Raw genomic sequence first — 25291 nt, forward strand, 5'->3', positions numbered from 1 at the left:
CGACAAGGCGCAGTAGAAGCAAGAGCCCTGGAGCCAGGCGTGCTGGAGACAGAGCGAAGCGGTTCCTGGGAATCGTGGGGCGCTGCAGCACTAGACTGGTGAGTCTGCACCGAGGGGCCCAGCGGGCAGATGGCCTACGCCCGACTCTTGAAGGCAGAGCTGGTGGGGCTGTGCAGAGAGAGGGGCTTGCCTGTGCAGAAAGCAACCAAGGCCCAGCTGATTGCCCAGCTGGAAGATAATGACCAGCCACAGGGCCAGGATCTTGTCCCCAGGGGAAGCAGCCAGACCCCCCCTGAGAGTGTGTCAGGCTCAGAGAGGGGGAGGAGCGCTGGAACCCAACGGAGAGATGAGACAGCGTCTCCCGGGAGGCCTGCAAGTAGCCCATCTAGGGCAGGGGCCAGCCCAGCGGAGCTGCGGCGCCTGGAGATCCAGCTGCGGATCAGGGAATTGGAAGTAGAGGACCGAGAGAAGGACCGCCAGGACCGAGAGAGGGAGCGCCAAGATCGAGAGAAGGAGCGCCAGGACCGAGAGAAGGAGCGCCAAGATCGAGAGAGGCAGCGGCAGCATGAGCTGGCCATGGCAGAGCGGAGAACCGGCGGGGCACTGGCTGCGCCAAGTGCGGATGGGCCCCAGGGTCCCAGGACTGCCAGGCGCTTGGAGAGGCTCGTGGTGGCCCAACTGAAGGACATGGGTGACATAGACGGGTTCCTCAGTGCCTTTGAGAGGGCCTGTGGACTGCAACGGGTCCCCCCAGCTGACTGGCTGCAGGAGCTCATCCCCGCACTGAACCAGGAGGCGGCCGGAGTGCTCAGTCAGCTGGAGGACCTACAGCCAGGGGATTACAACCGAGTCAAGGAGGCCCTGCTGCACAAGTTCGGGCTGACCCCCGAGATGTACAGGAAGAAGTTCCGGGGGGTACAGAAAGGGCCACGGGAGACCTATGTGGACCTGGCCTCCCGCCTGGCGCAATACTGCCGCAAGTGGGTGTCTGGAGTCGGAGCCCAGACCGCAGAGGAGCTGCTCAAGCTGGTCATGATGGAGCAGTTCTATGAAGCGTGCCCACCCAAACTGAGGCTGTGGCTCAAGGACCGGAGACCAGAGAACCCCCAGGAGGCCGGGAGACTGGCGGATGAGTTCACGGAGAGCCGGTCCGGGTGTGAACGGGAGTCCCGGAGAGAGAGGGAACCGCGCAGAGATCGGATCTCGGCTGAGCGACGGAGGGAGTCAACTACGGGGCGAGACCAAGGAACAGGTCGTCTGCGCCCCAGAGAACCAGCCAGGGCCTGGACAGAGACAGCCCAAAGCCTAACTTGCCAGCGCTGTGGGCAAAAAGGCCACAAGAGGGCTCAGTGCACCAGGTCCCAGGACCGGGGACTTTCCAGGGTTAACTGGCTGGGGCGGGAGGAAGGGCAGGCTGCCCCAGAGGCAGGGGCTGGCAGGCAAACCTCAGCTCAGAGAGAGGGGAAGGATGCTCATTGCACCTCCCCTGGGAGGTCTGATTCTCAGGAGGCGGATTTCTCCGTGTACCGGGTGGGGGCAGGACGGCCCCTGCGGAGCGAGTGCCTCATACCCCTGGAGGTGGATGGTAGGAAGGTGACGGGCTTCTGGGACACGGGGGCGGAGGTGACTCTGGCCCGATCCGACATAGTGGCCCCGGAGCGGATACTACCCCACGCGCAGCTGACCCTGAAGGGCATAGATGGGTCCCCGTTTAAGGTGCCTATAGCCCGGGTGCATCTGAAATGGGGGGCGAAGGAAGGCCTCAAGGAAGTGGGGGTGCACCCGCACTTGCCCACCGAGGTGCTGATGGGGAATGACCTAGAGGAGTGGCCCCATGAATCCCAGCGGGCTCTAGTCACTACCCGGAGCCAGAGCCAGCGGGGGGCTGACAACGTGGGTCCAGGGAAGGACTCCTGGCAGCGTCCTCAGGGTCCCATCCCAGTGGACACGGGGTCCAGCCAGGCTGGGACTCCGGACCTAGGCAGAGGTGGGGGACAGGTCCCGATCCCTGCCTCAGCAGCTGAATTCCAGGCTGAGGTGCAGGCAGACCCCTCCTTGCAGAGGCTGAGGGACCAGGCTGGCCTCCATGCAGCTCAGCCCCGGGGGAGAGGTGGCCAGGAGAGATTCCTGTGGGAGCGTGGGCTCCTGTTCCGGGAGTGGCTCCCCCCCAGGAAGGCGAGGGCATGGGGGGTCCAGCGGCAGCTGGTCGTCCCCCGAAAGTATCGCCTCGAGCTGCTGTATTTGGCCCACGATGTCCCCGTTGGGGGTCACCGGGGGATCCGGAGCACCCGGCTGAAGCTGCTCCAGCACTTTTATTGGCCGGGAATCTTTACGGCCGTGCAGCGGTACTGCCGGTCCTGTGACTCCTGCCAGAGGGGCGGGAAGGCCCAAGACAGGAGGAAAGCGGCTTGGGGGTCTCTACCCCAGATAGAGGACCCTCTGGGCTTGCTGAGAGAGTTATGGGAGGGGAAGTCCTCCCTGGATGGAGCATCGGGGGTGGAAGCCGCCCTGGCTGTCCAGAGAAGGCTCGCTGGGCTCATGGCCCCGGCCCGAGAGACCCTGGCCAGAGATCAAGGCCAGCGGAAGGGTGGGTGTGACCCCCGAGGACAGGCCTGCGTCAGTCGCCCTGGAGCGGGGCGGCGAGTGGACAGAGGGAAGCCAATTCATGTGGGGCCTCGCCACGGCCGGCCCGAGTCAAGGGGAGCACCCATGTCCCCAGGGCGGGTTCCCACGCAGAGGACCCGAACTTCCCTAGGTCACGAGCGGAGTGACCCTGCTCAGTTCGCTCTCGGAGGGGGGAGAACTGTGACGTAGTGGGGGTACCTGGCTGGTTTCTATGCTGCTGGCTCTGGGGGAACCCCCACTGGCTGCCGTGGGTACCACGACCCAGCAAAACAGGATGAGTCACTATGCAAACCAGTGGCCAGACACCCCCCATGGAGAGGAACAAAGGAAGGTGGATGCTGCCTTGGCTGGGGGGCAGGGCTGGAAGTGAGGGAGTTGGTTGCTGGCTGTCGGAGGGCATGGAGGAGAGCCTAGGAGAAGGGGCTGGAGTTTAGGGGCCCAGTCTCCCCCATCTCAAGGGGGCCTGAGGCATCCTAGCCCAGTTCCTGTGACCAGATTACATCTGTGCTGCGCTGTGCTGGAGGAGCAATAAACCACCCTCAATTCCACTGGCTGGTGCAGTCTGTTTGTGCCATTTCGGGGTGCAGGAGACGGGGAACCCCCAACACGCCGTCACAGCCAGGATGGGTAGGGATGGTGTCCCTTGCCTCTGTCAGAAGCTGGAAATGGGCGACAGGGAGGGATCACTTATCATAGACACCTAGGGCTGGAGGAGACCTCTTTGGAACCTCCCTGCAGGAAGTTGCAGGCTGCTCTCAAATCCCCCCTCACTCTTCGCTTCTGCCTACTAAATAAGCCCAAAGCCCCAGCCTCTCCCTGTAGGTCATGTGCTCCAGCCCCCTAATCATTTTGGTCGCCCTCCGCTGAACCCTTTCCCATGCGTCCACATCCTTCCTGCAGTGGGGGGCCCAGAACTGGACACAGTACTCCAGCTGTGGACTCACTAGTGCTGAATAAAGGGGAATAATCACTTCCCTAGATCTGCCAGCAAAGTTCCTACTAATGAACCCCGATATGCCATTAGCCTTCTTGGCTACAAGGGCCCCTGCTGACTCATCTCCAGCTTCTCATCCACTGGAACCCCCAGCTCCTTTTCTGCAGAACTGCTACTTATCCAGTCGGTCCTCAACCTGGAACAATGCTTGGGATTCTTCCATCCCAAGTGCAGGACTCTACACTTGTCCTTGTTGAACCTCATCAGATTTCTTGTGGCCCAATCCTCCAATTTGTCCAGGTCACTCTGGACCCTGCCCCTGCCCTCCAGTGTATCTACCTCTCCTCCTGGTTTAGTGTCATCTGTGAACTTGCTGAGGGTGCAATCCATCCCCTCAGCCAGGTCATTAATAAAGATATTGAACAAAACCGGTCCTAGAACCGATCCTTGGGGCACTCCGCTAGAAACCGACCGCCACCCTGACATCGAGCCATTGATCACTACCCGCTGGGCCGATAGTCTAGCCAGCTTTCGATCCATCTTACCATCCATTTATCCAATCCAGACTTCCTTAACTTGCTGGCCAAAATACTGTGGGAGACTGTGACGGCGCGTTGGGATCCCCCGTCTCCTGCACCCCGAAATGGCACAAACAGACCGCACCAGCCGGTGGAATAGAGGAAGTTTATTGCCTCTCCAGGATACAGCACAGCACAGATGGAATCAGGTCACAGAGCTGGGCTAGGATGCCTCAGGCCCCCTTGAGATGGGGGAGACTGGGCCCCTAAACTCCAGCCCCTCTCCCTAGGCTGTCTCCTCCATGCTCCAAGACAGAAACTAACTCACTCTCTTCCAGCCCTGCCCCCCAGCCAGGGCAGCCTCCCCCTTCCTTTGTTCCTCTCCATGGGGGGTGTCTGGTCACTGGTTTGCATAGTGACTCATCCTGTTTTGCTGGGTCGTGGCCCCACGGCAGCCAGTGGGGGTTACCCCAGAGCCAGCCGCATAGAAACCAGCCAGGTACCCCCGCTACGTCACAGAGACCATTGTGATGGCGAGTCGGGGTTCCCCCCATCCTGCACCCCGGAGCAGCCAGAACAGTCTCCACCTAGAAAGTCTCAGGTCATGGGACCTGTCCTGGCACCTGGGGCACTGAGCCCTCTTGTGGCCTTTTTGCCGGCAGCGATGGCAAGTTAGTCCCTGCAGGCCCTTTTGGGCCAGCCTCACCTGGGCCCTGGCTGGTTCTCTGGGGCACAGACGGCTGGTTCTTGTCTCTTGGGCTCGCCTTGTAGGTGACTCTCTCCGTCACTCAGCCGAGATCCGGTCTCTGCGCGATTCCCTCTCTCTCCGTCACTCAGCCGAGATCCGGTCTCTGTGTGATTCCCTTTCTCTCCTGGACTCCCGTTCACACCCGGACTGGCTCTCTGTGAACTCATTCGCCAGCCTCCCGGCCTCCTAAGGGTTCTCAGGCCTCCTGTCCTTGAGCCACAGCCTCAGGCTGGGTGGATACATTTCATAGAACTGTTCCAGCATCATCATCTTAAGCAGGTCCTCTGTGGCCTGGGCTCCGACCCCGAACACCCACTTGCGGCAGGATTGCGCCAGGCCGGAGGCCAAATTTACATAGGTCTCCCGTGGCCCCTTCTGCACCCCCCGGAACTTCCTCCTGTACGTCTCGGGTGTCAGCCTGAACTTGTGCAGCAGGGCCTCTCTGCCCCGTTCATAATCACCCGGCTGCAGATCCTCCAGCTGATTGAGCCCCCTGCGGCCTCCTGATCCAGCAAGGGGGTGAGGTGTTGCAGTCGGCCCGCCGGGGATCTGGTGCAGTTCACAGGCTCGCTCAAAGGAGCTGAGAGACCGTCCATGTCCCCCACGTCTTTACATCGGGCCAACATGAGCTTCTCCAAGCGACTGGCCGCCCCGGGCCCCCTGGGGCCCTCCCCACTCACCACAGCTGGGGCCTCTTGGCTTCTCCACTCCACGATGGCCAGCTCCTGCTGCCGCTGCCTCTCTCAATCTGGGCATTCCCTCTCTCGATCCTGGCACTCCTCCCTACGGCCCTCTAGTTCCTTTAGCCACAGTTTGACCTCCAGCCGCTGCAGCTCTGCCGGGCTGGGCCCCGCCCTGGACGGACTGCGGCTGGCAGAGCTTGGCCTGGTGGGCACCGCATCTCTCTGGCGGGCTCCAGCCCCGCCATCCGGTCTGAGAGCCTGAGATGCTCCCCAGCGGTATCTGGCTGCTCCCTGCTGAGGCAGAATCCAGGCCCCTGGATGGGTCACTCTCTTCCAGCCAGGCAATCAGCTGGGCCTTGGTTGCTTTCCCCACGGGCAGGCCCCTCTCTCTGCACAGCCCCACAAGCTCTGCCTTCAGGAGTTGGGTGCAGGCCATCGCCCCGCTGGTCCCCACGATGCAGACTCACCAGTCTAGTGCTGCAGCGGCCACGATTCTCAGGAACCGCTTCGCTCTGTCTCCAGCACGCCTGGCTCTAAGCCCCTTGCTTCTACTGCGCCTTGTCACTCGCTGCGGGACGCTCCATCCACAGGGTGCAGTGCATCCTGCTCCTGACACCAGTGTGACGGCACGTTGGGGTTCCCCAGTTCCGGCACCCCCGGAGCAGCCAGAACAGCGTCCACCAGCCAGCAGAGCAGAGGGGGGTTTAGTGATTTTCCAGAACAGCCCAGCACAGATGGGAGGTGCCAATAGGAGGGGGCAGGACGCTCCAGACCCCTTAGGGCAGGTGCCTGAACCCCTGGTCTCCAAGCCCCCCCAGGCGTCTCCATCATGTTTCCAGCCCCAGACTGACTCCTCCTCCCCCCACGTCCTTCCTTTGTTCCAACCTTTTTCCCCACCCCAGTCAGAACCGGTCAGGGCAGTGTCTGGCCCCCCTGCTGGGCCATGCTCACAGACAAGGCAAGTAGAGGACAGTCCCAGCCTAGCGACCAGCAAGATGCATCACAACCATATCAAAAGCCTTGCTAAAGTCAAGGTCTATCACATCCACTGTCTTCCCCATATCCACAGAGCCAGTTACCTCCTCACAGAAGCTAATCAGATTGGTCAGGCACGACTTGCCCTTGGTGAATCCCTGCTGACTATTCCTGATCACTTTCCCCTCTTCCAAGGGCTTCCAAATGGATTCCTTGAGGATCCTCCAGGATTTTTCCGGGGTCTGAGGTGAGGCTGACGGGTCTGTAGTTCCCTGGATCGTCCTCCTTCCCTTTTTTAAAGATGGGCGCTACATTTGCCTTTTTCCAGTCATCCGGGATTTCTCCCGATCTCCACAAGTTTTCAGAGACAATGGCCAAAGGCTCTGCAATGACATTTGCCAACTCCCTCAGCACCCTCGGGTGCATTAAATCCGGACCCATGCGTGGTGGCGCGTCGGGTACCCCCCGACCCTGCACCCCATCTGCAGCAAGATGAGACTCCCTGAGCACCCTCGGGTGCATTAAATCTGGACCCATGCGTGGTGGCGCGTCGGGTCCCCCCCGACCCTGCACCCCGTCTGCAGCAAGATGAGACTCCACCAACCAGTAGAACAGGGGGGTTTATTGCTTCTGCGAAGTACAGCCCAGCCCGGGTTCTACGTGGGCATCGAAGTGAGGGGGCAGACAGCCTCAGACCCCTTGGGGTCCGCAGGCCCCTGTACGCCCAGTACTCAGCTCAGTCTCTTCATGTTTTCCCAGCCAAAATCTGCCTCTCCCAAAACTACTGAACACACCTTCCTCGGGTAGCCCCCCCTTTCTTTGTTCACGTGAGAAGCCCCGGCTGGCCATTGTCTAGGCGCTGGAGCTCGGGGTGAGCCCCCACTGGGCAGTACTTACAGACCCAGGCCTGTGGGGCTCACACAGCCCAAGCATAGCAACCAGCGAGTGGGCAGCACCCACTACATCACACCATGGACTTGTGTCTGTCGAGCTTTTCGAAATAGTTCCTCACCTGTTCTTTCTCCACCGAGGGCTGCCCACCTCCTCCCCATACTGCGTTACCTAGTGCAGGAGTCTGGGAGCCGACCTTGTCTTTAAAAACAGAGGCAAAGAAAGCATTGAGTACCTCAGCTTTCCCCACCCCTCACAGCCCCGCCCCTTCGCTCCCACCCCTACGCCACCCTCCCCACCCCTCACAGCCCCGCCCCTTCGCTCCCACCCCTTCAACCCCCTCCCCGCCCCTCACAGCCCCGCCCCTTCGCTCCCACCCCTTCACCACCCTCCCCGCCCCTCACAGCCCCGCCCCTTCGCTCCCACCCCTTGGCCACCCTCCCCGCCCCTCACAGCCCCGCCCCTTCGCTCCCACCCCTACGCCACCCTCCCCGCCCCTCACAGCCCCGCCCCTTCGCTCCCACCCCTACGCCACCCTCCCCGCCCCTCACAGCCCCGCCCCTTCGCTCCCACCCCTACGCCACCCTCCCCGCCCCTCACAGCCCCGCCCCTTCGCTCCCACCCCTACGCCACCCTCCCCGCCCCTCACAGCCCCGCCCCTTCGCTCCCACCCCTACGCCACCCTCCCCGCCCCTCACAGCCCCGCCCCTTCGCTCCCACCCCTACGCCACCCTCCCCGCCCCTCACAGCCCCGCCCCTTCGCTCCCACCCCTACGCCACCCTCCCCGCCCCTCACAGCCCCGCCCCTTCGCTCCCACCCCTACGCCACCCTCCCCGCCCCTCACAGCCCCGCCCCTTCGCTCCCACCCCTACGCCACCCTCCCCGCCCCTCACAGCCCCGCCCCTTCGCTCCCACCCCTACGCCACCCTCCCCGCCCCTCACAGCCCCGCCCCTTCGCTCCCACCCCTACGCCACCCTCCCCGCCCCTCACAGCCCCGCCCCTTCGCTCCCACCCCTACGCCACCCTCCCCGCCCCTCACAGCCCCGCCCCTTCGCTCCCACCCCTACGCCACCCTCCCCGCCCCTCACAGCCCCGCCCCTTCGCTCCCACCCCTACGCCACCCTCCCCGCCCCTCACAGCCCCGCCCCTTCGCTCCCACCCCTACGCCACCCTCCCCGCCCCTCACAGCCCCGCCCCTTCGCTCCCACCCCTACGCCACCCTCCCCGCCCCTCACAGCCCCGCCCCTTCGCTCCCACCCCTACGCCACCCTCCCCGCCCCTCACAGCCCCGCCCCTTCGCTCCCACCCCTACGCCACTCTCCCCGCCCCTCACAGCCCCGCCCCTTCGCTCCCACCCCTACGCCACCCTCCCCGCCCCTCACAGCCCCGCCCCTTCGCTCCCACCCCTACGCCACCCTCCCCGCCCCTCACAGCCCCGCCCCTTCGCTCCCACCCCTACGCCACCCTCCCCGCCCCTCACAGCCCCGCCCCTTCGCTCCCACCCCTACGCCACCCTCCCCGCCCCTCACAGCCCCGCCCCTTCGCTCCCACCCCTACGCCACCCTCCCCGCCCCTCACAGCTCCGCCCCTTTTCTCCCGTTTAGACCCAGCCCCGCCCCTCGCTGCGCTCTGGCCAATCAGACCCTGTCTCATGGCCCCGCCCCCCGAGGCTCGCGCTCCCGCCCGACGGTTAGCGGGCAGCCGGCGCAGGCTGATGACGTGTCGGCAGTTCCGGCTGAGGCGCCGGCCGGGAAGGGGCGGGGCCTTCGCGTCATGACCCCCGGGGTGCGGCCCCCCCCCTCCGCCACCAGCGCCGGGCCGGGCCGGGCCATGGGCCACGCGCTGTGCGCCTGCGCGCGGGGCAGCTTCAGCATCGAGGGGCAGCGCTACCTGCTGCTGCAGCGCCTGGGGGAGGGGTGAGGTGCAGGGGGGGGCAGAGCGGTGCGGGGGGGCGGTGAGGCGGTGGGGGGCAGAGCGGTGCAGGGGGGGCGGTGAGGCGGTGGGGGGCAGAGCGGTGCGGGGGGGCGGTGAGGCGGTGGGGGGCAGAGCGGTGCAGGGGGGCGGTGAGGCGGTGGGGGGCAGAGCGGTGCAGGGGGGCGGTGAGGCGGTGGGGGGCAGAGCGGTGCAGGGGGGCGGTGAGGTGGTGGGGGGCAGAGCGGTGCAGGGGGGGCGGTGAGGCGGTGGGGGGCAGAGCGGTGCAGGGGGGCGGTGAGGCGGTGGGGGGCAGAGCGGTGCAGGGGGGCGGTGAGGCGGTGGGGGGCAGAGCGGTGCAGGGGGGCGGTGAGGCGGTGGGGGGCAGAGCGGTGCAGGGGGGCGGTGAGGCGGTGGGGGGCAGAGCGGTGCAGGGGGGCGGTGAGGCGGTGGGGGGTAGAGCGGTGCAGGGGGGCGGTGAGGCGGTGGGGGGCAGAGCGGTGCAGGGGGGCGGTGAGGCGGTGGGGGGCAGAGCGGTGCAGGGGGGCGGTGAGGCGGTGGGGGGCAGAGCGGTGCAGGGGGGCGGTGAGGCGGTGGGGGGCAGAGCGGTGCAGGGGGGCGGTGAGGCGGTGGGGGGCGGGGCGGTGCAGGGGGGCGGTGAGGTGGTGGGGGGTAGAGCGGTGCAGGGGGGGCGGTGAGGCGGTGGGGGGCAGAGCGGTGCAGGGGGGCGGTGAGGTGGTGGGGGGTAGAGCGGTGCAGGGGGGGCGGTGAGGCGGTGGGGGGCAGAGCGGTGCAGGGGGGCGGTGAGGTGGGGTGGCAGAGTGGTGCAAGGGGGGGCGGTGAGGTGGTGGGGGGTAGAGCGGTGCAGGGGGGCGGTGAGGCGGTGGGGGGCAGAGCGGTGCAGGGGGGGCGGTGAGGTGGTGGGGGGCAGAGCGGTGCAGGGGGGCGGTGAGGTGGGGTGGCAGAGTGGTGCAAGGGGGGGCGGTGAGGTGGTGGGGGGCAGAGCGGTGCAGGGGGGCGGTGAGGCGGTGGGGGGTAGAGCGGTGCAGGGGGGGCGGTGAGGCGGTGGGGGGCAGAGCGGTGCAGGGGGGCGGTGAGGTGGGGTGGCAGAGTGGTGCAAGGGGGGGCGGTGAGGTGGTGGGGGGTAGAGCGGTGCGGGGGGGGCGGTGAGGTGGTGGGGGGGTAGAGCGGTGCAAGTAGGGAGGGGTGGCTGGGGTGGTGAGGTGACAGCGGACGGGTAACCCCCCAGTCCCGTTTCCCAGCCCCACACCTGCCCCTGGCTGGGCACTCGGGGGGGCGGCTGACGGCTTGGTGGTGCAGAGCTGAGCAGGGCTGCGTGAAGCCTTGGCAGTGAGGCCAGGGAGGCAGCCGGCGAATTGGAGGGGAGGGGGTTGGAGCAGTGGGATTGAGCGGGGGAGGACAGGCTAGGGAGCTGAGCGTGGGGAAGCCGGGGGGCATGCCCCCTTGCTATGCTGCTGGTGGAAGGGGCTGTTGTCTCTGTGCCTGGTTCTCCCTGGTGTGTTGTGCTCTCCCTCAGCAGCCTGGCCCACCCCTGACCACAGGGTCCCTGGAGATGATGGCTCTGGCACCTGCTCTGGAGGTCTTGGGAGCAGAGATGTGAGATAGCAAGGAATTGAATAATCATGTAACCGCCTGACATTTTAGCAGTTACACGACTATTCAACAGGAGGCGGAGCTAGCAACCAGTGCGCTCTTGGCCCCATTCCCAAGGGGAATGCCACCCATATCTCTGTATCAGAGGTGGCAGCATGGGATGGCAGGCACGAGACTGTCTGCGAGGGGAACCAGTTTAAAAACCAGCTGCTGTCTGCCCTGTGCTGCTGCCTCTGATACAGAGGCAGCAGTGCAGGGAAGGGGGGGGAGCAGAGGAGGGTACCATGAAGCAGCCCGTCTGCAGGGGTCTGAGCTCCCCCGCCCCCTGGACAGAGGCTGCTCCAGCATCTCATAGAGCAGCCTTGGTCTGCAAGGAAGTTCAGACTCCCCCGTGGACAGAGGCTGCTTCATGGTAGCCCCCTCTGCTCCTCCTTGCCCCCCCTACTGATGGTTCTGAGAGAGGCAGCAGTGTGAGGAGGGGGGGTTGCTGATTTTTAAGCCAGCTTCTCATGGGCAACAGCTCCTGCTCTGTTACAGCGGTAGCGGGTGGGAGGGGGGAATGTGAGTAGTCGACAAGATTAGCCAATAAGCCCAGGCTTAGTGGTTAATCATAGAATAGAATGTAGCACTGGAAGGGACCTTGAGAGGTCATCAAGTCCAGTCCCCTGCCCTCACAGCAGGACCAAGCACATCTAGATCATCCCTGACAGGTGTGTGTCTAACCTGCTCTTAAATATCTTCAGTGATGAAGATTCCACAACCTCCCTAGGCAATTTATTCCAGTATTTAACCACCTGACAGGTAGGAAGTTCCTTACTACCCTGGCTGCAATTTCAGCCCATTGCTGCTTGTCCTATCTTCAGAGGCCAAGGAGAACAATTTTCCTCCCTCCTCCTTGTAACACCCTTTTAGATACTTGAAAACTGCTCTCATCCCCTCTGTCTGCTCTTTTCTAAACTAAACAAGCTCAGTTCTTTCAGTCTTTCCTCCTAGCTCATGTTCTCTAGACCTTTCATCATTCTTGTTGCTCTTCTGCAACCCACAAGGGGAGAGGGTATTCTTGACTTAGTGCTAAATGGAGCACAGGATCTGGCTCAAGAGGTAAATATAACTGGACCGCTTGGAAATAGTGACCATAATGTAATAAAATGTAACATCCCTGTGGTGGGAAAAACACCTCAGCAACCCAACACTGTGGCATTTCATTTCAGAAAGGGGAACTACACAAAAATGACGTTAGTTAAACAGAAATGAAAAGGTCCAGTGACAAAAGTAAAATCCCTGCAAACTGCATGGAAACTGTTCAGAGACACCATAATAGAGGCTCAACTTAAATGTATACCCCAAATTAAAAATCACAGTAAGAGAACCAAAAAAGTGCCACCGTGGCTTGGCTTAACCATGTAAAATAAGAAGTGACAGATAAAAAGATATCTTCTAAAAAGTGAAAGTCAAATCCTAGTGAAGAAAATAGAAAGGAGCATAAACGTTGACAAATTAAGCTTAAAAATATAATAAGAAAAGCCCAAAAGGAATTTGAAGAGCAGCTAGCCAAAACGTAATAGCAAAATGTTTAATTACATCAGAAGCAGGAAGCTGGCTAAACAACCAGTGGAGCTCTTGGATGATCAAGATGTTAAAGGAGCACTCAAAGATGGTAGTCATTGCAGAGAAGCTAAATTAACTCTTTGCTTCAGTCTTCGCTGCTGAGGATATCGGGGAGATTCCCAAACCTGAGCCATTCTTTTTAGGTGACAGATCTGAGGAATTGTCCCAAATTGAGGTGTCATTAGAGGAGGTTGTGGAACAAATCGATAAACTTAACAAGAAGGCTGTGTCTGCATTGGCAAGATTTTGCGCAAAAGCACTTGCTTTTGCGCAAAATCTTGCCACCTGTCTACACTGGCTGCAAGTATTTGCGTAAGAACACTGACTTTAATGTACAAAATCAGTGGTTCTTGCGTAAATACTCTGATGCTCCCGCTCAGGGATAAGTCCTCTTGCGCAAGTAGGCCAGTGTAGACAGGCATGTTACATCTTTTGCATAAAGGCACATGCCAGTATAGACGCTCTCTCACACAAATACTTTTAACGGAAAAACGTTTCCGTTAAAAGTATTTGCACAAAATCATGTCAGTGTAGACACAGCCTAACAAGTCACTGGGATCAGATGGCATTCACCCAAGAGTTCTGAAAGAACTCCAATGGGAAATTGCTGAACGATTATCTGTGGTTTGTAACCTATCCTTTAAATCAGCTTCCATACCTAATGACTGGAAGGTAGCCAACGTGACGCCAATATTTAAAAAGGGCTCTAGAGGTGATCCTGGCAATTACAGACCGGTAAGTCTAACATCAGTACCGGACAAATTAGTTGAAACCACAGTAAAGAATAAAATTGTCAGACACACAAATGAAAAATTTGTTGGGGGAAGTCAACATGGTGTCTGTAAAGGGAAATCCTGCCTTACTAATCTGCTGGAGTTCTTTGAGGGGGTCAAAAACATGTGGACAAGGGAGAGCCAGTGGCTATAGTGCGCTTAGATTTCCTGAAAGCATTCGACAAGGTCCCTCACCACAGGCTCTTAAGCAAAGTAAGTTGTCAGGGGATAAGAGGGAAATAAAGGGTAGAAATAAATGGTCAGTATTCCGAGTGGAGAGAGGTAACTAGTGGGGTCCTCCAGCTGTCTGTCCTGGGACCAATCCTATTCAACTTTATACATGATCTGGAGAAAGGGATAAACAGGTGGCAAAATTTGCAGATGATCCCAAACTGCTCAAGACGGTTAAGACCAAAGCAGACTGTGATGAGCTTCAAAAGGATCTCACCAAACTGTGATTGGGCAACAAACTGGCAAATGAAATGTAATGCTGATAAATGTAAAGTAACGCACGTTGGAAAGAATCATCCCAACTAGACATGCAATATGATGGGGACTAATTTAGCTACGACTACTCAAGCGAGAGCTCTTGGAGTCATTGTGGAGAGTCCTCTGCAAACATCCACTCCGTGTGCAGCAGCCGTCAAAACAGCAAATAGAACGTTACAAATAATGAAAAAAGAGATTGAGAATAAGACAGAAAATATCTTAGTGCCTCTATATAAAACCATAGTACGCCCACATCTTGAATGCTGCGTAAAGATGTCGCCTCATCTCAAAAAAAGATCTCTTGGCATTGGAAAAGGTTCAGAGAAGAGCAACAAAAATGATGAGGGGTTTGGAATCGGTCCCATATGAAGAAAGATTAAAAAGACAGACTTTTCAGCTTAGAAAAGAGGAGACTAGGGGGGAATTGATAGAGATCTATAAAATCATGATTGGTGTGGAAAAAGTGAATAAGGGAAAGTTATCTACATATTCCCACAATCTAAGAACTAGGGTCCACCCAATGAAATTAATGGGCAGCAGGCTTAAAACAAACCAAAGGAAGTTTTTCTTCACTCAGTGCACAGTCAACCTGCGGAACTCCTCGCCAGAGGATGCGGTGAAGGCTAAGACTTTCAGAGTTCAAAAAAGAACTAGATAGATTCATGGAGGTTAGGTCCATCAGTGGCTGTTAGCCGGAATGGGGAGGAATGGTACCCATAGCCTCTGTTTCTATGGAAATGGGTGACGGGAGGGATCACGTGAGGATTCCCTGTTGTGTCCCCTCCCTCTGGGGCACCTGATATTGGCCACTGTCGGCCGACAGGACCCTGGGCTGGATGGACCTTTGGTTTGACCCAGTCTAGCTGTTTTTATGTTCTGTGGATCGTCTCCAATTTCTCCAGGTCTTTCTTGAAATGTGGTGCCCAGAACTGGACACAAGACTCCAGTTGAGGCCCAACCAGCTCAGAGTAGAGCAGAGGAATGACTTCTCCTATCTGGCTCACAGCATGCCTGTTCATGCAGCCCAGAATCTTGTTTGCTTGTTTTGCAAGAGAGACACACTATTGACTCATATGTAGCCTGTGGTCCAGTATGACCCCTAGATCCCTTTCTGCAGGACTCCTTCCTAGACAGTCGCTTCCCGTTCTGTGTGAGAGACACGGATTGTTCCTTTTTAAGTTGAGCACTTTGCATTTGTCCATATTAAACTTCATCCTATTGACCTCAGACCCTTTCTCCAGATCATTTTGAATTATGTCTCTGTCCTCCAAAGCACCCGCCACCCCTCCCAGCTTGGGATCAGCTGCAAACTTAAGAAGTGTCCTCTCTATGCCAGTATGTAAATAGTTGATGAAGATATTGAACAGAGCCAGTCCCAAAACAGACCCCTGCGGAACCCCACTTGTGATACCTTTCCAGCATGACTGTGAACTGTTAAAAACTACTCTGAGTACGGTTATCCAGCCGGTTAGGCACCCACCTTATAGTGGCCCCAGCTACATTGTATTTGCCTAGTTCATTGATGAGATCATGTAAGACCATATCAAATGCCTTACTAAAGTCTAGGTATACCACGTCCACCTGGGTTGATCTTATTTCCCTTTTTATAGATGAGCACTAGATTTGTCCTTTTCTAGTCCTCTGGAATCTCTCCTAACTTCCATGGCCTTTCAAAGGTGATAGAGGAGGTATCCGAGCCTTTAGCTATCAGCTCCTTGAATATTCCAACTCCTTGAATAGCCCTGCTGACTTGCAGACGTCTAATTTTTATTTTACCTTCTAAACCTACCCCCTTCCCACTAGCATTCACTGGTAGGCATTCCCCCAGACTTCTTGGTGAAAACCAAAACAAAGAAGTCATTAAGCACCTCTGCCACTTCCAAGTTTCCCTCCTCACTGAGCAGTGGGCCTACCCTCTCCTTGGTCTTCCTCGTGCTTCTAATATGTTTATAGAAAAGTCGTCTAGGTAACAAGTTCATTTTGTGCCTTTGCCTTGCTAATCTTGCACCTGCACACCTGTGGTGTTCGCCTATATTCATCCAGGCTACATCTAGACTGGCATGATTTTCCGCAAATGCTTTTAACGGAAAAGTTTTCCGTTAAAGCATTTTCAGAACAGAATGTCTAGATTGGAGGACGCTTTTGCACAAAAGCACTTTTTTGTGGAAAAGCGTCCGTGGCCAATCTAGACGCGCTTTTCCACAAAAAAGCCCCGATGGCCATTTTCGTGATCGGGGCTTTTTTGTGGAAAACAAATCTGAGCTGTCTACACTGGCCCTTTTGCGCAGAAGTCTTTCGGAAAAAGACTTTTGCCTGAACGGGAGCAGCACAGTATTTCCGCAAAAGCACTGACAATCTTCCATGAGATCCTCAGTGCTTTTGCGGAAATTCAAGCAGCCAGTGTAGACAGCTGGCAAGTTTTTCTGGAAAAGCGGCTGATTTTCCTGAAAAAGTGGCCAGTCCAGACACAGCCCCTTTGTCATAGTTTTCACTCTTTATAGGACTCCATTTTGATTGAGAGCAGGGAAGGTCTCCTGGTTAAGCCAAGGGGGTCTGTTGCCAGACTCTCTCCTAAGCCATGGAATGGTCTTCTATTCTGTTGCCAGCCCTAGCTGGGAGCTGTTCCTGCCCCTCACCCCCTCTCTGCCTGTAGGGGCTTCAGCTACGTGGACTTGGTGGAGGGGCTGCAGGACGGCCGGTTCTATGCCCTGAAGCGCATCCTGTGCCATGACAAGGAGGACCGCCAGGGAGCCCTGCACGAGGTGGAGATGCACCAGCTCTTCGACCACCCCAACATCCTGCAGCTGGAGGCCCACTGCATGGTGGAGAAGGGGCCCAAACACGAGGCCTGGCTGCTGCTGCCCTTCCTCAGGGTAAGGCCACCCTGTCTCCCGGGCAGGGCTGAGACAAGGTCTGGCTCCATTTGTAGCCAAGGGGGCACTTTGCTGCTGGGGACGCAAGCGGGTAAGCGGGGATTCCCGGTTCTGCTCTGCCTGGGGCTGCCAGGAGCCCCCTTACACAATGGGTCAGTTTGGTACCATTTTTACAGCCCTGATTGCTGCTGGCCTGGGAGCCCAATGCAGCAATGCATGCTGGGAGCTGTAGCCTTTGGAGGCCAGCTCTCTAGGCCAATCACAAAGGAGTGTGAGATGTGCCCCCAGGTCTCTCCTGCTGGGAGAGGGGTCACTGTCTCCCAGCAGCCCTGCCCTGCCCACCTGGCCTCCTCATTGCACCTGGGTCAGCGCCAGCAGGGTGAGGGCATGCAGGGGGCCCCACGCAGCCATCCCTGCTTCTGGCCCGCATGCGGAACAGCCTGGCTGGCTCAGCACCTGGCTGGGCGTGGTGTCTTGGGTCAGGGCACATAGCTTTTAGAAAGGGGCATCCGCTCTATCAGGAGACCAGCACTGTCTGGCCTCTCTGGTCACTTACGGCAGGGAGTTCCCCAGGTTTGAGTCTGTGCAGCATTGCTGCCCTGGCCTGTCAGCAGGGACAATTAGAGCAGCTGCTTGCTGGGCCACGGCTGCACTTCATCCCTCTCCTGAGCTGCCCCCGAGACCTGTTAGCAGCAGGCTCTTAGGGCCTGGTGCATCCCTGCTGCAGCTGGAGGAGGGAAGGGGCTGTGGCCCTGCCGGGAGTGGCTGCTCATTAAGCACCTGCCTGTCTGCTCGCCAGAGGGGGACCCTGTGGAGTGAGGTGGAAGCTCTGCGAGACAAAGGCTCCTTCCTGCCTGAGGAGCGGATCCTCCCCCTTCTCCAGGGCATCTGCCAGGGGCTGCAGGCCATTCACGCCAAGGGCTACGCCCACAGGTGAGCCCCCCGGGCCTGCGGGGGCGGGGCCTGCCCCTCTGGGGAACTCACTCTCTGTCCCCACAGGGACCTGAAGCCCACCAACGTGCTGCTGGATGACGCGGAGCAGCCAGTGCTGATGGACCTGGGCTCCATGAACCGGGCCCGCATTGAGGTCAAGGGCTCCCGCCAGGCCATGGCTGTGCAGGTAGGAGGCACCCGGCTCTGTGGCCCCTCCCTGTGGGAAGATCAGCTGCTTGGGCTGAGACCTCTCCCCAGCAGGGGCTCTCCAGCCCTGCTCCTGGAGCAGGGGCCCCATCTAGCCCCCCCCCATGCCAGTCACAGGCCTCCTGCCCCCCTCCCCCTGCTAAGAGCTCTGAGCAGTCACTGGGGACAGCCCTCCCCAGTGTGGGCTCATGCTGTGCCCTCCCCTCCCAGGACTGGGCGGCTCAGCGCTGCACCATCTCGTACCGGGCCCCGGAGCTCTTCACAGTGGAGAGTGACTGCGTCATCGACGAGCGCACCGACATCTGGGTAAGGCCCCGAGGCAGGGCCGCTGCTCCCCTCCCGGGCGCTGCCTGGGCCGGGCTGACCCTGTCCCCTTCAGTCCCTAGGCTGCGTGCTGTACTGCATGATGTTCGGGGAGGGCCCCTTCGACATGGTCTTCCAGAAGGGCGACAGCGTGGCGCTGGCTGTACAGAACCAGCTCCGCGTGCCCCCCAGTGGCAGGTGAGGAGCGGGCCTGGCTGCCCCCACCCGGGGCCGGTAGCTGTGCGCTCACCCCTCTGGGGGGCCCTGCCTCATGCATGTGCCTCCTGCAGGTACTCGGCCAGCCTGGAGCACCTGCTCTCGTCCATGATGGTGGTGAACCCTCAGGAGCGGCCTCATGTCTCCCAGATACTGGACCAGCTGGAGGGGCTGCAGCCAGCCTTGAGGGGCCAGGCCACCACCCGGATCTGAGCCTGGGGCCGGGCCAGCACTGCGTGTGGAGGCTGAACTGCTTGTAAGACTGAGCTGGAGGTTAAAAGCAAGACCAGGCCTGCGGGGTGGAGCCCTGCCCGCGCCTGCCGCTTCAGGACCACCTCGGGCACCCACTCTGCTGCTGGGGCCTCAGCAAGGGTTGGCCAGGCATGTGCTGAGCCCCAAGCTCTGGGGCTGTCTGGAGAGGTGAGCCCTTCCGCTGCCCCCAGCAGTTAGTGGCCTTCTGCCCCTCAGCCAGAGCTGGGGGCAGCCCCTGGGTCTGCTGCCCATCTCCTGCGGGAAGGGGGGTGGGGTCAGGCCATGGCAGCCCCAGGGCCTGGCTGGGTTTGGTCCAATAAAGCGTGTGGAGACTGGCCTGGCTCTGAGATTCTGTGACCCCCCCCCCCCCCACACACACACACAGCTGGGGAGGGGGCAAGTGGGAGCTGCGGGGCTGGTGCCGAGTGGAGCCCCCCTGGGCTTCCCCTAGCTTGGAAGAAAGCTGGGCTGCAGGAGGCAGCTGTTGGCAGGGGAGGACCCCAAGGCGGCCTGGGCAAGGTCCCTGCAGGGGGCACATGTGTCTTCCCCAGGCCCTGCAGCTGCCATGACAGGCACAGGGGAGCCCCCAGCCCTGAGCACCTTCCAGTTCTAGAGCCATGTTCCTGTACCCCAGCCCCCCACTGGCCTGCACCAGAGGTGGGGGTCACCCCCCATTGTTCCAGAGCAGAAGAGGGGGCCTGGGCCAGGTGTTGGCAGAGCCATGGCCCCAGGCTGTGCTCACAGCTGGGAGCAGACCAGCTATTGTTAACCCCCCTCCCTCCCGTGGGCTGTGGGGAGAGCAGGGGCCCCAGTGCCACCCACCGCCCCACAGGCAGAGCAATGCTCGGGACAGGCAGGTGGCCCAGCCAGCAGCCAACTCCCACCTGCACCCAGGACTGGACTTTGGGCCCCCAGCTGCTGGGCCAACAGCCAGGGCCCTGCCCAGCCAGCAGTGGGGGAGGGGCAACCCCCTGCAGCCCCAGGCTCCTGCAGCTCCACCCCTGGCACCAGGCCCCATGGTCCTCGGCTGCCCACCAGCCCAGGCAGGCAGTGCAGAGCTCCCCACACGGCCACACGCCCGGCGTGATGGACCAGGGAACTGGCTGGACACGCTGTGCGCAGAACTGTGCCGCCCAGCAGGGCCCTTCCCTTCCAGGCAGAGAGCAGGGGGATAGCCCCTTCCCCACCCCCGCAGGCCTGGCCAGCCCCCGCCCTCAGCTGTAGGGGTGGGCCTTCAGCCCCCGCCCCTCCCCCAGCAAGAACAGCCACAGCTTGGGGTGGGTTTGCAACCAAGGAGACTTTATTTTCCTAGAGGGATTTTGCAGTTAACAGAGCAGGGCCCAGCCTCAGTACTCCTCCCCCTCCTCTTCGTCCTCGTAAGAGTCAATCCCCACCTCCTCGTAATCCTTCTCCAGCGCAGCCATGTCCTCCCGGGCCTCGGAGAACTCCCCCTCCTCCATGCCCTCGCCCACGTACCAGTGCACGAAGGCCCGCTTGGCGTACATCAGGTCGAACTTGTGGTCCAGCCGGGCCCAGGCCTCCGCGATGGCCGTGGTGTTGCTCAGCATGCAGACGGCCCGCTGCACTTTGGCCAGGTCGCCCCCGGGCACCACTGTCGGGGGCTGGTAGTTGATGCCCACCTTGAAGCCGGTGGGGCACCAGTCCACAAACTGGATGGAGCGCTTGGTTTTGATGGCAGCGATGGCAGCATTGACGTCCTTGGGCACCACGTCCCCACGGTACAGCAGGCAGCAGGCCATGTATTTCCCGTGGCGGGGGTCGCACTTCACCATCTGGTTGGCAGGCTCGAAGCAGGAGTTGGTGATCTCGGCCACGGAGAGCTGCTCGTGGTAGGCCTTCTCGGCCGAGATGACCGGGGCGTAAGTGGCCAGCGGGAAGTGGATGCGGGGGTAGGGCACCAGGTTGGTCTGGAACTCTGTCAGATCTACGTTGAGGGCTCCGTCGAATCGCAGGGAGGCAGTGATGGAGGACACGATCTGGCTGATCAGGCGGTTCAGGTTGGTGTAGGTGGGGCGCTCGATGTCCAGGTTGCGGCGGCAGATGTCGTAGATGGCCTCGTTGTCCACCATGAAGGCGCAGTCCGAGTGCTCCAGGGTGGTGTGGGTGGTCAGGATGGAGTTGTAGGGCTCCACCACCGCCGTGGAGACCTGGGGCGCGGGGTAGATGGCGAACTCCAGCTTGGACTTCTTGCCGTAGTCCACGGAGAGACGCTCCATGAGCAGGGAGGTGAACCCCGAGCCGGTGCCCCCGCCGAAGCTGTGGAAGACCAGGAAGCCCTGCAGCCCCGTGCACTGGTCGGACTGCCAGGAGAAGGATGTCAGAGCTCACCACACCAACTAGCAGCCAGTCCAGGCTGGCGCAGACATGGCCCAGCCGGACCAGGTGACTTCCACCAGCTCCCCCACCACGGGAAGAACAAGCCCGAGTCACCCAGGTCCCCGAGCAGGGAGCCCCCCAGCCCCATGTCCGAGCCTGGCCAAGGGCCCCAGGGCAGGAGCATGTCTAACCAGGTTATGACTCCCAGCCAGAAGCTGGAGCCTCACTACCCCCATGGCGGGGCGGGGCCAGGACAAAGCCCCCCCCCCCCCCCCATGCACACAGGTCGCTCACCAGCTTGCGGATCCGGTCCAGCACCTGGTCGATGATCTCCTTGCCAATGGTGTAGTGCCCACGAGCGTAGTTATTGGCAGCATCTTCCTTGCCTGTGATGAGCTGCTCGGGGTGGAAGAGCTGGCGGTAGATGCCCGTCCGAATCTCATCTAGGAGAGGCAAAGGGAGGGGTGTGGGACGGGGCTCCAGGCCAGCAGTGTGATGCCCCCCATTACTGCACGGATAAGACTCCTTGGCAGCGCAACACGGGGCTGGCACCAGCTTCCTGGCAATGCCACTCCCCCCCCCACCTGGGCAGGTGCGCATGGCCGGAAGGGAGGTGTCTGCCCCCCAGGAGGAGGGCAGAGGGCACCGCCTGCGAGAGGCACTTGCCAGGGCCTGGCGTTTCTGGAACCCTGAGCTGTCCAGGCCTGTTCGAGGAGCAGCCCGGCCGGCTGGGCCGGTTTCTCTGGGCACCGACAGAGCCAGCCTGGCATGCACCATGCTGCCCCTGCCAGCTGGGGAGGGCCTGGCACTGCCGGAGCAGGGTAGCCCAGCAGGCTGGGCGCAGCGAGCAGGGCCCCTCCCCTGCTCACCAATCACAGTGGGCTCCAGGTCCACGAAGATGGCCCTGGGCACGTGCTTCCCAGCGCCCGTCTCACAGAAGAAGGTGGTGAAGGAGTCGTCCCCTCCCCCGATGGTCTTCTCACTGGGCATCTGCCCGTCGGGCTGGATCCCGTGTTCCAGGCAGTACAGCTCCCAGCAGGTGTTGCCCATCTGGACGCCGGCCTGGCCGACATGGACTGAGATACACTCACGCTGCAGGGAGAGGGAGAGACAGGCTAGTGAGGTGCCTCCCGGCCACCAGGCCCAGCAGCCCCCAGCCAGCGAGGGGGGGCTCCCCCGCCACCAGGCCCAGCCGCCCCCGGCCAGCGGGGGGGGCTCCCCCGCCACCAGGCCCAGCAGCCCCCGGCCAGCGAGGGGGGGCTCCCCCGGCCACCAGGCCCAGCAGCCCCCGACAGCATCAACAGGTCCCCAGAGGGCTGGTCCCTCCCAGCTGCCCTGCCCACAGCAGAGGGCTCCTGGGATTCCATGCCCATATGCCAGCCACACGGAGATGCTGCTCCCCACAGGGGCCCGCTGGTGGGTGCAGCCCCAAGAAGCCACCCAGGGAAATCTGGCAGCTCCGAATGGCTGCCACGCTGCGTGCCCGCCCCCGCTGCAGCTAGCACAGACTGCAGGAGTGGGGGAGGAGCAGAGCCATGCTCCCCGCCCCCACAAGCGGCGCACACAGGGCACGCATGGGCAGCCAGGATCCACAGCCGATTGCCTGCCATGCTCCTGGGCAGGCTGGCCACAGCCCTGACCTCTTGCCTGTGCCCCCCCAGCTCAGCTGCAGTACATGGCGCCCCTGAGCTCCCAGGGCACGGAGCAGGTGTGGGGAGGAAGCGAGGCCCAGCGAGGGGGGGCAGGCCCACTCGGCCATGCCCCTCCTTGTGCCCAGCCCAGAGCCTCCCAGGGCAGGGGCCCAGCGCAGGGGTGAGGCTCCCACCAAGCAGGGAGCAGCCCAGGGCTCAGCCCAGGGCTCCACTGCAGCAGCCTGGGAGGAGCCAGCCCTGCAGCCGTTCAGTGCTCGGGCAGGTGCTGGGCTGGCAGCACATACCTAAGGTGTGAGCTGCAGTCCCACCCACGCAGCCTGACTCAGCCAGCCTGCCGCAGGGCCCAGGAGAGGCTGGCTCCCAGTCCCACGGGAGCCTCCCTGCCAGTGCTGTCCTGGGCAAAGGCCCTTCCGCCAGCCACGCGGACCTGCACCCTAGAGCGGGGGTGGAGGAGACGCGGGGGGGGGGGGGGGCAGGCAGGGGGGACTGGAGCCGCATCCAGGCCAGGCAGCAGCTGTGTGCAAGGAGCTGCCTGTGCTGGGGGGTTGCTGCTGGCAGGGTCACAGCCCAGACGCTGCCTTTGCTCCCGAAGAAGAGGAACCCAGACCCCCCCCCCCCCCCGCGCCAGGGTCCCTGCAGCAGCCAGAGACCCCCCAGGCGAGGCCCCTCCGCTCAACCCGGCCTCCGCCACAAGCTCAAAGCTGATGGGGAAGCCACAAGGAGGAAGTGCCCCGATCCGTGGGGCTGACCCCCCCCCCAGCGCTCCAGCCCCCCACTGAGGCCTTACAAGGGGCATCTGCGGCCCTGCCCCGGCCGGGGGCGCCCCAGGCGGAGCTGCGCAGGGCCCGGCCGGGCAGTGCCGAGCTGGCGGCTGGAGCCGCGCCCCGCCCGGGCGCAGCGGAGGTTTGAATGCACCCGACCGACCAACCAGGAAGGGTTTGAAAGCGCGCGCCCCACCCCCGCCAGGCCCCTTCCCGCCGCCGCACGCACCCTGGGGCGCTGGCAGGCAACCCCCCGAGCCAGGCGCGCGGGGCTGAGCCAAGGCCGCTCACGGCAGCGCCCCTCGCGGGCCCGGGAAGGGGCCACGCTCCAGCCGAGACCCCCGGCCGGGCACCGGCGCGAGGCCCCGTCCCCAGGGCAGCCGGGGGCCGCTGGCCCTTTAAAGCCCCCCGCCCCCGCCTTGGCCAGGAGCCCGGCCCGCCACCCGCCTATTAATAACCCGCGCCCCGCCGCAGCCCCCCCGCCGCTGCGCAGCTGGCCCTGCCCGTCGGCCGCGAGGCGCGCAGGAAGCGCTCAGGCAGCGCGGCCCTGCTGCGTGGCGCGCCCGGCCCGGCCCGGCCCGCGGGGAGCGCCCGGACTCCGCCCTGCGCCAGCCCGGAGCGGCACCTGCTGCGATGCCCCCCCCGCGCAGAGACTCGTCCCCCCCCCGCGGGAACCCAGGCGTCCGAGCCCGGGGACCTTCCGCTTCGCGCGCCCTGCGTCATGGGGAGCCCAGGCCGCGCAGGAAACCGGCCTCCAGCTCCCCCCGCCCGGTTCCAGCGCCCCGCCCGGGCTCCCCCCGCCCGGCCTCCAGCTCCCCCCGGCCCGGTTCCAGCGCCCCCCTCGCCCGGGCTCCAGCTCCCCCCGGCCCGGCCTCCAGCGCCCCCCGGCCCGGTTCCAGCGCCCCCCGGCCCGGTTCCAGCGCCCCCCCGCCCGGCCTCCAGCTCCCCCGGCCCGGTTCCAGCTCCCCCGGCGCTCACCATGGCGCAGTAGCGAGGGGCTCTCACGCCGAGTCTGAGCGACGAGGTCTCGGCGAGAAGCTTCGTCTGCTGCAGTGTCTCGCGCACCTGCCTTATATAGCTCGGCTGGGACCCGCCCAGGGGCGGGGCGACGGGACTAACCGCGCCCCATTCCGTATGCAGAGGGGGGCGTGGTCAGTTTGGATGGGGGAGGTGGTAATATGTAAGGGCCACCGTAAGATTCCCCCCTAGCCCCTGGCATTACCTCCCCCTCCCTGGCCCATGGCATTACCCCCTGGCCTCCCAGATACCCCTTGTCCCCTTGTGATGTAGTGTGGGGGGGGGGGCTGTCTGCTCTGTAACCCGGTGTCCTCACCTGGCTGAGGTGTGAGTCAACCTGTGGAACTCCTTGCCGGAGGAGGCTGTGAAGGCTAGGACTAGAACAGAGTTTAAAGAGAAGCTAGATAGTTTCATGGAGGTTAGGTCCATAAAAGGCTATTAGAAATGGTGTCCTTGGCCTCTGTTTGTCAGAGGCTGGAGAGGGATGGCAGGAGACAAATCGCTTGATCATTGTCTTCGGTCCACCCTCTCTGGGGCACCTGGTGCTGGCCACTGTCGGCAGACAGGATACTGGGCTAGATGGACCTTTGGTCTGACCCAGTATGGCCGTTCTTATTCCCACTGACTCACCCCAGACACCTAGTCCCAGCCTGAGCAATTAACAAGGCTCTTCCCAGGGGAGAGACAAAGGGAGGGAGGCAGAGACACTGGCCGGGGGGTCAGGGGGAGTGTGGAGGAAGGAGACTAAAACCAGTACAGGGTGTTCAGGGGCCTGTGAGTCCCTCCCCCCAAGGGAACTAGGGCTGTCAACCTATCTGATCCCTACATCAAACCTGAGCTGGGCTGTATCTTGGAGAAGCAATAGACCCATTTTTTCCTCTACTGGCTGGTGGAGTCAGGTCTGGCTGCAGATGGGGGAGCAGGGTTGGGGCTCCCCACTGTGCTGTCACCCCCCCAGTCCATGGGATT

General features: G+C 61.9%; 2 protein-coding genes across 3 annotated transcripts; one reads left to right on the plus strand and one right to left on the minus strand.

The window, feature by feature from the left end:
* The first annotated feature begins 9134 nt into the window (after nucleotides 1-9134).
* On the plus strand, nucleotides 9135-18890 carry LOC102463437 (serine/threonine-protein kinase 16). Its single transcript, XM_075916113.1, has 7 exons — nucleotides 9135-9292; nucleotides 16425-16644; nucleotides 17444-17577; nucleotides 17644-17764; nucleotides 17995-18090; nucleotides 18164-18285; nucleotides 18378-18890. The coding sequence occupies exons 1-7, from the start codon at nucleotides 9150-9152 to the stop codon at nucleotides 18514-18516; spliced, it is 975 nt and encodes a 324-aa protein (XP_075772228.1). The 5' UTR covers nucleotides 9135-9149; the 3' UTR covers nucleotides 18517-18890.
* A 943-nt stretch (nucleotides 18891-19833) lies between these two features.
* Nucleotides 19834-24513, minus strand: LOC142824319 (tubulin alpha-4A chain). 2 transcript variants are annotated; one of them, XM_075916111.1, is made up of 4 exons: nucleotides 24284-24513; nucleotides 21762-21984; nucleotides 21187-21335; nucleotides 19834-20876 (listed from the first exon to the last, which is right to left on the minus strand). In XM_075916111.1, the coding sequence occupies exons 1-4, from the start codon at nucleotides 24284-24286 to the stop codon at nucleotides 19902-19904; spliced, it is 1350 nt and encodes a 449-aa protein (XP_075772226.1). In that variant the 5' UTR covers nucleotides 24287-24513; the 3' UTR covers nucleotides 19834-19901. The 2 variants fall into 2 exon arrangements, with proteins under 2 accessions (XP_075772226.1, XP_075772225.1); XM_075916110.1 differs by lacking the exon at nucleotides 24284-24513 and adding an exon at nucleotides 23332-23355.
* Nucleotides 24514-25291: the final 778 nt, after the last annotated feature.

This window comes from Pelodiscus sinensis, unplaced genomic scaffold (assembly GCF_049634645.1).
Source record: "Pelodiscus sinensis isolate JC-2024 unplaced genomic scaffold, ASM4963464v1 ctg235, whole genome shotgun sequence".
In the NCBI taxonomy this organism is placed as follows: Eukaryota; Metazoa; Chordata; order Testudines; family Trionychidae; genus Pelodiscus; species Pelodiscus sinensis.